The 13,860-nt window shown below is 35.4% G+C and overlaps 1 protein-coding gene across 1 annotated transcript; it reads left to right on the forward strand.

Annotated features, from left to right (window-relative positions):
* Positions 1-11,700: 11,700 nt before the first annotated feature.
* LOC113318650 (GDSL esterase/lipase At4g26790-like) lies at positions 11,701-13,851 on the forward strand. Its single transcript, XM_026566843.1, has 3 exons — positions 11,701-12,164; positions 12,249-12,741; positions 13,463-13,851. Exons 1-3 carry the CDS (start codon positions 11,787-11,789, stop codon positions 13,654-13,656), a joined length of 1,065 nt encoding a protein of 354 aa, XP_026422628.1. The 5' UTR covers positions 11,701-11,786; the 3' UTR covers positions 13,657-13,851.
* Positions 13,852-13,860: the final 9 nt, after the last annotated feature.

Here is a 13,860-nt window from a genome sequence, read left to right on the forward strand (position 1 = left end):
CACCTTGTCTTGAATATGAATTAGATATTGCTGCTTCCTTGTTGGCATAACTGAAATTCGGATGATCTTTCCAGTCAGGGTTATAAGTATTAGAGTATGGATCATACCTTTGCCTCTGATTCGGAAACACCGTGTTCACCTATTCGGCCTCTTCTTCATAAGCAGGAATGATCACAGCCGCCATTTATTGCATCGTCTTCTCCATATTACCCATTCTTTCCTCTAAGTGTGAAGAAGAACTGACTTCATTGACTCTCCTAGAAATCGACGTGCCTCTTGTATTAAATTGTTGCATGTTTGCAGCCATGTTCTCGATCAATTCAGTGGCTTCATCAATGGTTTTGTTGGTTGATGCACCACCACTAGTCGCATCTATGAGATTTCTCTCCGATTGAAGCATCCCATCATAAAAATACTGCACTATGAGTTGCTCACTGATTTGGTGGTGTGGACAGCTAGACAATAACTTCTTGTACCGTTCCCAGTAATCGTAAAGAGTTTCACCAACAATTTGCTCAATTCCACTTATTGCTTTACGAATAGTTACTGCTTTGGAAGCGGGAAAGTACTTTTCTAAAAACACTTTCTGCATGTCATTCCATGATGTAATACTTCCTTGTGGAAGGTTGTAAAACCATTCTTCCGCAGAATCTGTCAAAGAAAATGGAAAAGTTGTAAGTAAAGCTCTGCCTTTGTCAGTTCCAGTTGGCTTCAAACTTGTCAACCTATGTTGAAATAGTTGCAAGTGTTTATTAGGATCATCTCCAGGTAGCCCTTTAAACTTCGGCAACCAATGTATCAACTGAGATTTGAGTTCAATAGAAACATCTAAGTTGATGCAAAGATTTTGTTGATCAAATGATGGAGATGTTAGATCTTTGAGCGTCCTCCTTGGAGGAGGCCTCGTCGGAGGTGGTGGTGGATTATCTCCGTCTACCATTTCTTCTAAAGGTTCTTGTTGTTTTTGCTGACGTGCTTGTAGTACCGTTCCTTTATGGGTTTGAATACCGCACCTCAAATAATCTCAATCCTTCGGTGCCAGAGATTAAGTATCTGAAACCAAAAATCTAGAAAACGAAATTAAAAATAACTAACAAGAAATTATAAAAACGATAATAAAACTAAAAGAAATAACAACTAAAGCTATCGATTGCTCCCCGGCAGCGGCGACAAAATTTGATGGGTGTCGTAGCTCAATCAAATTAATAATCTTATTTCCACACAATTAACTGGTAATATAATGGAAGTAAGGATCATTCCCACGAAGAACAGTGAGTTTTAGTTGTCAAAGTGTCACAAAGGGGGGGTTTTGTTTTAGATTATAAACAAAATAAATAATCAAAGCAAATCAAATTGTATTGTAATCAATAGAGAGAGATATGATCGAGGAATCCTTCTTCGTATATAAACCGTCAATGAGTTAATATATTTATCCATTCGTCGTTAATCATAGATTATCACCAACCGTAGAATAACAGGTACGCTTAGCTATTCCCAAAATTCCTTAAATCACTGGATAACAGGTACGCTTAGTTACCAGATTCTATTCAACTGAGCCGCCCTGAGGTACGCTTACAAGGTGTAACTCAACCGAATGCTTTAGGTTTTGTGAATTTAGGTTTGATCCTAGTAGTTAGACTCAGTACGCTCGGTCTACTTGCTAGGGTTGTGTCTACACACGATTGCTTTACAAAATCCCTCTGCAAGGTCTCGCGTTCTCTACTTGTGTAAGGAATGATTCACCAATTACGGATATCCTAACCCTTACTAGCAATAGATTATACTAACAAATATATTTAGTTGGCCACCTAAACAATCTATCAATCAATCATAAGTATTTTAATAGTAAACGCAAACGATAATCATATGAAGAAATCAAAATAGATTCATATATTAAATCAAATCAAGTTTACAACTTAGAATTCATCCTCAATCAATAGGTGTTTAGCTACTCATGGATGTAGAAACATCCATGATATACATATAAGAAAAGTAAAGAGATACGTTACGATTGATAATCGCTCCGTATGATGTTTCTTCTCTCCAAACCCTAACAATTTCGTGACCTAAAGATGTGATATGATTTCACATAAATTAATACTTTTTTATATGTTTTACATTGCTTAGTGTTCACGTATTGGGTTCGGTTCAAGAACCCCGACTCAAAAATAACGAATTAACATTCCCAAACGTGCCCTTAGGCCTTCCAAGGTGTGAATACACGTTTCCCATTTGATAAGTTTGCGTACCCAGTCCGCAAACTTCAAATTCCAGCAGAAATTTTTGGAAATAAGTCTGCGAACTCGGTTCGCAAACCCAGTTCGCGGACTTCACTGTCTTCGGTATTCAATGAAAACTATTTTGGCCACAACTTCTTCATCCGAACTCGGAATGACCTCATTATTTTTGTATTATTTTTATCTTTCAATTCTCTTCAAGATGATGGTAAGAAATCCTTAATTTAAATGAGTTAAGATCGGTCTTTGACCCTTCTCTTGATTTTGAGCGTTTTGCTCCTTTTCGTTGTTTTTCTTCCACTTCTCTTGGACTTGGACACTTGGGATATTTCTCTTCTTAGCTCTTTTAAGCACTTTGTAGATCCTTTTTGGATGATTCACCTATTAGAGGCAAATAATAGAAAACAAGAGTAATAATACGAATACATGCAAGAATAATAGCTAAAACAAGTATGGAATGGGTACTAAAATCATATAAATTATGCACTTATCACACGCCAATTACCAGGACCGGTCATACCAAATCATAATTCTATGTATTGTGATCGGTTATACCAAGATACATAACCTGAGTTAAGATCGGTTCTACCAACTCATACATATTGGTCATCAAAGAATATGCAATGAATATCCGGACCAATATACATATTAATTTCCCTTTCTATTCATGAAACAACTTCATGAATGTATTTCCCTTAAACAAATAGAAAACATTGTTTTCTAAGATAAAATCTTCACCATACACCCATTCACATAATCATAAAACTATTTACAAGATTATGTCGATGTCATATCTACGAAGTTTAAAAAATAAGCATTATACATCGTAGTCTAATTCCTTAATACTATAATCATACTATTACGATCATGTTTCATCTCTAGAGTATTATATACAATATGTACAGTATACCGCTTCGCAGTTATGTTTTCAATATAGCACGACTTGAAAGATACATTAGGAATGAAACAAGTTCAAGTTAATATTACTAACCTCAAGTGGAAGGATGATATCGCCGTTGTAGTTTGTTACTTCTTCTCATTCTTCAGGTCTTCGGAGTAATACTTGTATGTCTCTACATTCCTATACTTTCTAGTCTAACCTAAACGAAGTTGACTCTAGTATTTAATCAAACGACTCTAGATGAGTTTTGATACTAAAATATGACAACCAAACTTGACATACCAACGCTTGGTGAGTTCAACCGAGTTATGCTCTAACAGATAGATAGAAGTCACAAAGTTCTCTTCATCTAAGCGTTATGATTCCTCAAGATAGATATTTGAAAAGTACTCTTAATTGATTAATTCATGATTGTTTTTAAGAGGTGGTTAAAAATCCAGGATTTTAAGCTAACTGGGTGTTCCGGATTTGTGAGTTTTGCTAGCTTTGTCTATTTCAAACAGATTTCCAATCCTTGATCTATTCGATCTAAAGGGAAATCAAATATGCTTATTTGTTCGAGGCATATTGGTATTAAAAATCTTCACTTAGGATGAAGCAACTCTTAGGCTGTAAAGGACGTCAGCTAAGGGAATTAATTGCGTAGAGCCTTGTGAGGTTCATGATCGGTAAGGAGCACGACTACAACTTAATTTCTTGGAGGGTGAATTCGTTCTCAACTACATTCCATTCCGAAGTCTGATATGCTAGTGTGTGTAGCGTCTTAATACAGTTCAGTGTTCAAATCTGGACGAGGTCCCGAGGTTTTTCTGCAGTTGCGGTTTCTCCTTAACAAAACTTCTGGTGTCTTATGTGTTTTCCTTTTCCGCATTATTTTTTTTATCTTTATAATAGGAATAACACAAGTGGTATGTATTCAATTCTAGTAGATAAGTCCATATTAAATGTGATTGATTACGAGACTTGTTTTTATAGAATTCGTATCTTGAAAGATAAATAACAAGTTTTATACTTGAATTCTGATTTGATTATTTGAATACGACTAGATTGATCTTGGACATTGGTTTTTGAGATCGTCCAAGTACTCTTCCTAACAATCAGGTTCACGGAATCTTGTGTATAGACTTTCTGGTTGAGAAGAGTTAAAGATATAAACTCTATATACATATCGTCAAGGATCATTAAGTTGATCAACTTGAAATTGTATTAGGTTTTGTCCATACAGATTTTCGAATGAAAAAGCTGGTGGTGTACTTGGTACCTTCTCCTTTTCAATTGGTATCAGAGCAGGCAAACACCTTTAGACCTAATAAGTCTGTGTTTGTAGCGATCTGAATCAAGTCTCTTAAATTAAAACATATTTCAAGTTTTGATTTATGGTTGTGTATGCATGTTCCTAGAGAGTCTAATGATGTTACAGTTGTCTTATCAAAAACATCTAAGGGTAGGGACTCAACGGCTTTCTGGGACCAAGATTTGCCAATGTGGCGACAAAATCTCCTTAGGGAGAGACGTATTATGTATTATCTTTACTTTACTAATGTACTTCTTAATATTTAAAGAACAAATAAGTAAAATTTTCTATGAAAAGGTTTATTGAAATTAGTTGAAATTAACCATAATATAGTTTATTAGACATAACGTAAATTATGGAGTATAAAACATAAAACTAAATGATAATAATCAAACTAAATTTCAAGTGTTTCCGGTCCCGGATTTATATTCAAACCAGTGTTATGCAGTCAGATCTTCTATTAGCCTACAATACATACCCGACCGAATGGTTGAGATAGGGACGGGCTTCTTGATAACTTGTCGTATGGACATGCCATTTCCTATCGCCCAACTAAGGAACTCTATAATGAGAAGGGTTAAAACAAAAATTCTAATGACCCGTAAGTCCTTTTGTTATCCTGGACAATACCCTTATACAAGCGATAATAGTGATACCGCAACGCTCGGTCGAACTCGCAAGTTTTTTTTTACCTCAAGCTTGTTGTCATTGTTAGATGTACAAAATTGTATCTTGATTTCTAGTCTACTAAATTCAAGTCTCGAACTAGGATTAGAGTATGGTATTTGAGTATCATATATCACGGAATAAACCTCGAAGAATGAAGACTGAAGAATAAACGAAGACATTTGTGAGAACTTCATCAACAAATAGATATGTAAAGACTGACCTATCCTATTTACTTACGATATTTACTATTGTATCTTATGAAACTATGTCGTATGATTTTAGTAGACTGAATATTACAAAGAAGAAATTCCGAGTTCACGCTTGTCTTGGTTAAACTTTCGAAATATGACTTAAGCAATGAATGTTCTAGATCTCTAACAATCTTAGTTAAAAATAATTTATTGTTCAATAACTATTTTTGTTTCAAGTTGATCATTTGGAAATTTCCAAAGAAAAAGTGCATATTGCAAATGGGTATTGGGAATGTTTCAAATCCATTATGTGAGGGGAAAAAAATTGGTGATAAGTAAACATACTTGTATATTTTACCAAAGTCGGCCTTAATTGCGCAGACTTTATACGTTCGCAAACCCGGTTTGCAAACCGCGTACATTTGATTCGGGAATTCGGTAGGTTTGCAAATCCCTACCATATGATTTTCACAAACTACCAAGGTTTGCAAACCCTGGCTAATTTTCGCGATCTTCCAAGGTTTTCAAACCCTTGTGGACTAATTCGCGAACTGTCAGAGGTTTGCAATCATGTCCGGTTTCAGTATAACAGAAGTACACGAACTAATATATATGTTTATGTTCAACTTTGCTATTATTCTCATAGATATTTCTAAGACAAACTTTATTCACTAAATCACTTTGGTATTCGTGGATCATTGATTAAGCCTTGAGTGCTATTGAACACCACTATCTGCTTGCAAGTTCAAAGGCTACTGAGCCACTATGAACCATCATTGTGTACAGTTCTAGAGCCCTGGAACATAATGTATATTCTTCAATATAATTTCAAGGCGGACTTCTAACATGTTTACATGAATTCCTAATAAGAAATTCATTTAAACTGAGAAAATATTTTCTTGGGTCTTTATTTATCTTAGCTTAAATTCAAAGCTACTTAGAGCCTTCAAAATTTATAAATAGAGAGAGTCTTACAACGGGATTTCTTAATCCCTGTCACTCTTATGTTCTAGTTACTAAGTCAGGATCGTCCTTTATAACCTAGGTTGTTCATAGAACTGTATTCGAAGTTACGACTTTGAAGACTTCACTTAGGGAATCTTGAAGCTCGGTCAGACTTTATTTTACCTGATAGTTCGTGTATCCGAATCTTGTTCTTATTGATCTTTGAGGTTTTAGCAATCTCAGATCAGGAATGAGATAGATAGAAATCACAAAATTCTCTTCATCTCAGACTTTGTGATTCCTCAAGATAGATATCTAAACTCTTCTTTGATTTGTTTGGATTGTTCTCGCTAGGTGATTAATAGTCCAGGTTTCTCGGCTAACTCAGTGTAAGTGTTCCGGATTCGTGAGGTTTGTTGTACTTTGTCTAATGCAAAAAGATTTCCAAACCTAGATCGGAAAAATAAAAGGAAATCAAATAGGCTTGTTTGTCAGAGGCAGATAGGTACCGAAACTCTTTACTAAGGTTGAGGAAACTCTTAGGCTGTAAAGGACGACCGTAAAGGGAATCAAATGCGGAATCTTGCGAGGTTCAAGAGGCGTAAGAAACACGACTGCAGTTGAATTGCTTAGAGGGTTAATTCGGTCACAACAATATTCCAGTCCGAAGTATGATAATATGCTAGTGTATATAACGGTTTAATACAGTGTAGTGTTCAATGTTGGACGAAGTCCGTGGTTTTTCTGCAGATGTAGCTTTCCTTGTTAATGAACTTCTGGTATCTTGTGGTTTTCTTTTTCGCATTATATTATTTTATCTTTATAATATCAGTATCACTAGTAGTACGCAATCAATCTAAATAGTTGAAGTCCTTATTAGTTGAGATTAAAAACAAAACTTGTTTTTGATGAATTCGCATCTTGAAAGATAGATTGCAAGTTTCATATTTATTAGAATCCGGATCCTCTTAATTCGGATACGACCAAGTTAATCTCGGATATTGAATTTCGAGGTCGTCCAGGAACTCTTTTACGCAATCAGGATTGCGGACTTATTGTCTAAACATATTGATTCTGGAAGAGAAAGAGAAAAACTTTATGTACAAAATCTTATTCAAGGGCCTTTTCTTTGACCTACTTGTGATTGTATTAGGTCTTGTCCATACATATTGTCAAACGAAAAAGTTGGTGTTGTACTTGATGCCCTATTATTTTCATCTTTGTCGTCTATAAACAAAGTTGATTATTGTGGATAAGTTTTGTTCACCAAATAATACCCCGTCTCGTAGTTATTTTTCATTGATGGCATAATGTGCAGTAGGAGTAATTCCATATTTTAAGTTTTCGACATATGTGATTTGTTCAAAACAGTTATACAATTTTGTGATCTGCGAAAAAATATGTCATATTTAACAATCATAAATAGCTGAAACTTCCAAAATAACAGTTGGATTAGCATAATGACCCATGTACTAACATTGCCAAGCAACAACGCAATTCTGTCACACCTAATGCATGCAATCAATACTACCTAGCATTTTTGGAAATCCCCTTGCATTGTTTTCAGAGAGTATTTGATTAAAATTTCCCGAGTTGGCTTTCTTAAAAACGTGGTTACAAAATGATTGACTACGGCTTTGCGAAATATTTTGAGATTATTAAATGTAGTTGTCTCACATATACTAATGTCTTCACATGTATCATCTGATGACATCACATAACATAAAATCCTATTTCGTGAACGATGATTTTTGCTCTGGATTCTGTCATTTGACGTTTGTTGCATCATGTTGATAATTAAACTAAGTTCCACCTGGAAAAGCTCTATAATAATCCTAACTATTTGTTTGCAGTACATATAACATAAAACAAAAGGTTGTTTGTACATCTCTATCTTACCTATTCAAGACTTTGGATCTACCAACCTTAGTTTGGTTGATAATTCAGAGATCCAAAGTAAAGTGCACTAGTTAAATCTACCATTATTCCAAAATAAGTAGTCTCCTTTGTGTCGAAATAGTTAAATCAACATTAGACGAAACTTGTAAAGTTGGGCCTAATAACGTGGTAGGTGTGTGCCTCATTCCTTCTTTCTAAAGTTGTCCCTTTTTTTTGTCCAATCTTGTCCAGTATTGTATTCATCATCCGGGGATAGAGCGAGCAACGATCCAATCTAGGGATATACATATATAGTTATATAGTTATGGAGAATCGATATTGAAAATCTATATCAGAGTGTACATATCCGGAAACGAATAAATTATGCATCAATTTCTCGTAGTAAAATTAGTCTATATTCGTGCGAATATTGTTTTCGGCTCCGGAGGTCTTGACATTTTCCTTAAATATCAATGCAACATAACGGTAGTTTTTATTCTTTGTTAGTATAAAAATCATCATTTTTTTTCGATTCTCGGGCTAACGCTTGTTGATATTCAAAAAAGCGTACGAGTCGTATCCATATCCAACTCTCCTCTGTAATCAAGATCTTTTCTAAAAGAACTTTTTTGAATCAAATAGGGAAATAAATATTATATTTAGTAGTTAGAAAGAAATTTGTGAAAGTAAATTGTATATATAGGAATATGGGTGTAGTATGTGTGGGTATATCATTGGGTAATGACTATAAATATAGTCGTCGTCGGCCAACAGATGGTCAAGCAGTCATCACTTGGCCGACCTGTTATAGTATATAATATATTTTCTAGTGCTGCATAAACTAGTTTATCCGTCCATGGGACATGCCAAATCATAGTTTTTTCCTTCCTTGGACTTTAAGGAAAAAAATTATCTAGTGTTTTTGGGTTTGCATATCATACATCTTACCATTATGTTAAACCAATTTCTTGAAAGAGGTTAGTTTGACACTTAAACGCAACAAGATAGTATTAAAAAGGTTGCATATTTCAGAAAAAATGATTGTTAAATACTCCACTAAAAATTAAACTAAAAAAGAATACGAAAAAAATTCAAATAATGCTCCCTACTCTATAAGTAATTGATGCATGTTGCTGATCCCGACGGGAATTGGGCGGTCATAGGCCTCGTGCACTCGATAATCCATGCATTATTTTTACCTTTTCCATATACCTTGATTTCCAAGGAGAGTCTAACCAGCCTTGCAGCGCGTGAAAAATCGAAGGAGCATGGTTTGATCTCAGTCATTGAATCGTAAATATTGAGTACGAATGAATAAATCGAAATTTGAAACTCCAAGTTTTCACTTCCATGATCCCAGCGGTCAATTCTTCATTCGAGACTGAACTCTATCCATTCATCTGATTCAGAAGAGTTCCTTTAGCTATTCAGATGTTTCTGTTCGCTAAGTTTGAAAGTCCAACGAGCGCATACTCATTATGAAACTTAGATACGGTTTCCTGATTAGAGATCCATTTGGCATTTTCACGACTAAACAATATTTTGGTTGTTTCCACTAAGTCTCCTCTTATTAAGCTCAGGATTAATCGAATTCTTTAAACTTCTCAATTATGACTTTTCCGTCTGTTAAGATGGATTAAACACTCTCGATTACAAATCGCAATGGTGACTCAAGAAACATTAGCACATGTTAGATTCCGCTGACACGGAAATTCCAATCTAGACTAACACAGTCTCCCATAAGTATAAACCTCGTTACAAGAGAAGTAATTTTACCCCACTTAGCTTTGTCATTCTTTTTATAACTTTGAGCCTTGCATTGGATATGAAAATTTGGTGCAATAGGTCCTAAATCTTAGTTGTTATGTTATTTTATGACATTTACCCCTTGCATTGGAGATGCTCTATACTTATAATAAACTTTCTAAGGGAAACTCCAATGGGACTACCAAAATATGATGGTTTACCATGCCAGGTAGATGAACAAACTCACCTTTGTGTGGCGGAAAATTATTTCTCGACCCAAACAGAACAGACCGTGGTAGCTATGGATGGTCGTCCCAGCATCAGACGAGGCTCGTCTCAAGTCCCTAGATGCTACATCAACGGCTATTTGGTAATTCAAACACTAACGACTATATTCTTTTCAACTGCCTTACGACCTTTCTTCATTTCTGAAGACATTTTCTTACGCATATCTATTTTGAAAATATCATTCTTTTCTTATTTTTCAAAATAATCTTGAAGTCAAAATTCTGAAGTTGATTATTGTGCAACATCTTGAGCTTCTTTTCTTGGCTTTTTTGTTTTTTTCACACCCACTCCTTCCCATTTATCAGCTTTTCCATTAACATTCAGATTTGAATTATCATGTATTGATCCACTAGTGTCAGTATGAGGGTTTGAGTTTGTCTCTGGTGAAGAATAAGGAGAACCTTGAGAACCATGTTGGGATGCACCACATTGGGATTGACTACCATGTTGGGATCCACCGGTCACATAAGGGGATTCCTTTGGTACAACATATCATCCAACAGATCAGAGTTATATCGGTTCAGGTTCTGAGGATGTGGAAGCATGCTTCGTACTTGGAATTCGAACTTCTTGTTCTTTGTCGTGCCTCTCGAGACTTCCTTTGCTGCAGATTTACCAATATATAAATTAGATATTTCAACAAATTGATATAAGATTTCAAAATAAATTAAACAATTTGAAATGCAATTTACCACGTCAACATCAGTATCACGCTTCCTCTTTGTCGGGTCATTTGCATCATCAAAGCTATCCAACTGTTCAGGTCTTTGCTAATTGTACCAAAACGACTTGACAACCCGGAAACATCATGGTTTTTTGGATTCCCAGTAACCTTACAAAATTGTGTAAAAATGTTCCTCCAGAATGCATGATGTGGTTGTTGAACATCGTTGACTGAATCAAGCGGAAATGCTACATAACTTCTGCAAATAGCTTTATCTTCATCCAGGCTAAACATTGGACCACAAACTCTTTGTGATGAACTATTTTTTGTTTTTGATGGGGTTGCCATTTTTTTGAATTTTTTTTTTTTTAAATTGAAATGAAATTAATGAGGTGTTTGGATTAAAATTGAGCAGTTTTTATGAATTTGAGATTGAAAGATAAAATTGAGGTGAAATTATTAGAAGTTATGAGTATAGAAGGTGCGGATTTGGAGTTGAAAATAGTTGTGATCCCGGGTAACAAGGAAATTCCATTTCAGACTAACACAGTCTCCCACAGGCATAAACCTCGTTACAAGAGAAATAATTTTCCGCATTTGAAAACAAGTAGTTAATAAATTCTAGTATGCTTCAAAAAAGAAAAAAAAAATCACAACCGTGCAGTAAATTCACATTTGAAATCTAAACAATTTAATGACCAAGATTTCGACATACGCGGAGTAATAAATTCCTATTTGAAAATCTAAACAATTTAATGATCAAGATTTCGACATATGCCAAATGTCACAAAACAAAGCCCAGAGTTACAAGATATCGATGATAGTCTCGGACATCATGTACTAAACTGCTAACTGTGGTCTGGTGCAATTAAATCCTCGACAGCATTTCCCATAACTCTTCCCACAACATCATTTATTTATACCTCAGCGGCTCAACTTTGCTCACCATCTCTGCATAAAAAAACAAGAAACAATGGCAGCCAAATTTACACCATCCTGCTTCCTACTTATATCTCAATTCATATTACTGCTAAATATTCAGATAACCAGAGCAAAAGTTCCGGCTGTGATCGTATTCGGCGACTCCTCAGTAGACACCGGAAACAACAACGGAATTCAAACAATTCTCAAGAGTAATTTCAAACCCTATGGCCGTGATTTCCAAGGTGGTCAAGCTACTGGTAGATTCTGCAATGGTCGTGTTCCATCTGATTTTATATCCGAGGCATTTGGCTCTAAACCATTCGTACCCGCATATTTGGATCCAAATTATGGTATAAATGACTTTGCTGTCGGAGTAGATTTTGCTTCCGCTGGAACAGGTTATGATAATGCGACAGCGGCCGTCATGGTAAGTAAAATCCGAGTTGGTTAAACCTCCATTACATTTGATTGTGTTTACGTATAATGTGCATTAATTCCATGTAAAATGCAGTCTGTGATACCTCTATGGCAAGAACTGGAATATTACAAGGAGTATCAGCAGAAGTTAAGAGCGTCCACCGGTGACGTAAAGGCGAACGAGATAATAAGTGAAGCGTTATATTTACTGAGTCTTGGAACAAATGATTTCCTGGAAAACTATTACATGCCGCTGTCGAATCGATCAAGGCAATATACAATAGAAGAGTACCAGAACTTTCTTATCGGAATTGCAGAGAATTTCATTACGGAATTATATAAACTCGGAGCAAGGAAGATATCTCTTGGTGGGTTATGTCCAATTGGGTGTTTGCCGTTAGAAAGAAGTAGAAATATGTTTACCGGAAGTGGGTGCAATGAAGATTACAATAAAATTGCTAGAGATTTTAATGGAAAGCTAAGTGGATTGACTGACAAACTGAATCAACAGCTATCTGGGATTAGATTGGTTCTTTCAAATCCATATGATATATTCTTCGAGATGATGACGAAACCTTCACAGTTTGGTAAGTTTTTTTTTCTTTTCCGATGAGTTTTTTACTTAAAGTTTTCGGAAATGAATTAGCGTACTTTAATTAATTACTCATTAATTCCTTAAAACCAATAGAACCAAACAACCAATAAGTCATTGTCAGATCTTAATACCTAACAAATGCTGCACACTAGTGTGTCTTAAATTTCCACACCAACTAGTCACATTGTGAAATATTTGTATGTTGAGCCATTGTGTTGTGCCATTGGAAACTTGATATTACGATATAATTCGACCTGACAGGAATACGACCTCAGTCTGCACTATGATTCACACCCCAAACTATAGTAGACTAGACATTTTGTGATGTTGATGAGAGATTTTAACCGATGAGGACCAACCGCATTCAATTTTACTTTTAAAAAACTAGTCTGTCACTCTGTTCCGTCATTGTCTTGCTATTTGCAATGCAGGCTTTTTCCATATCAATGCTGACAGAAGTACTCTATGGTGAAAAAGTGATACGTTATCTTATTCAGTAAAACTATTGCACCACAAGGATGTGTGGGTTTGGGTCTTTAATGATAGTAGGTAGTCGTTTAGGTAGTAGTAGTTGGAGGCTTAGTTGGGGGAGAGCTAGTTAAGAAAGGCAGATCACCGAAACAATGATAGTTAAAATGTAGGGTCATTAGTTATTTTTCTTTTGGGTCGTTTATGTACCTGAATTCAGTTTTATTTTTCCTTGTTTGATGCAGGATTTGAGAGTGCGGCAGTGGCATGTTGTGCAACGGGGATTTTCGAAATGGGGTATTTGTGTGATGCAAGCAACCCTTTTACTTGCAAAGACGCCAACAAATATTTGTTTTGGGATGCTTTCCACCCAACCGAAAGGACAAATCACATTGTTGCCGATCATCTTGTAAAGACTGTTCTGGCTCAGTTTCTGTAATTCAAAACGTTAGATTACATTAGGTACTTTGTGTGCTGGGTGGTGGTGGTGGTATAGATGATATTATATAAATATTGTTGATGGTAGTTTCTCTTTTCGTTCTTTTTCTTGTTTGATTGAAGACTTGATTCAAGTCCAGAATTATCATGCATGAGTTTTGGTGAAAAATGTAATAAACGCTGGTGAAAAATGCTATTATCCTCT

Source organism: Papaver somniferum, chromosome 10, assembly GCF_003573695.1.
Source record: "Papaver somniferum cultivar HN1 chromosome 10, ASM357369v1, whole genome shotgun sequence".
NCBI lineage: Eukaryota > Viridiplantae > Streptophyta > Magnoliopsida > Ranunculales > Papaveraceae > Papaver > Papaver somniferum.

Bases quoted from the DNA above. Each gene is read 5' to 3' on its own strand.
- LOC113318650 (XM_026566843.1), top strand. From the start codon at position 11,787: ATGGCAGCCAAATTTACACCATCCTGCTTCCTACTTATATCTCAATTC. The intron at 12,165-12,248 runs GTAAGTAAAATC...TGTAAAATGCAG, and splicing joins ATGCGACAGCGGCCGTCATG to TCTGTGATACCTCTATGGCA. The intron at 12,742-13,462 runs GTAAGTTTTTTT...TGTTTGATGCAG, and splicing joins GACGAAACCTTCACAGTTTG to GATTTGAGAGTGCGGCAGTG.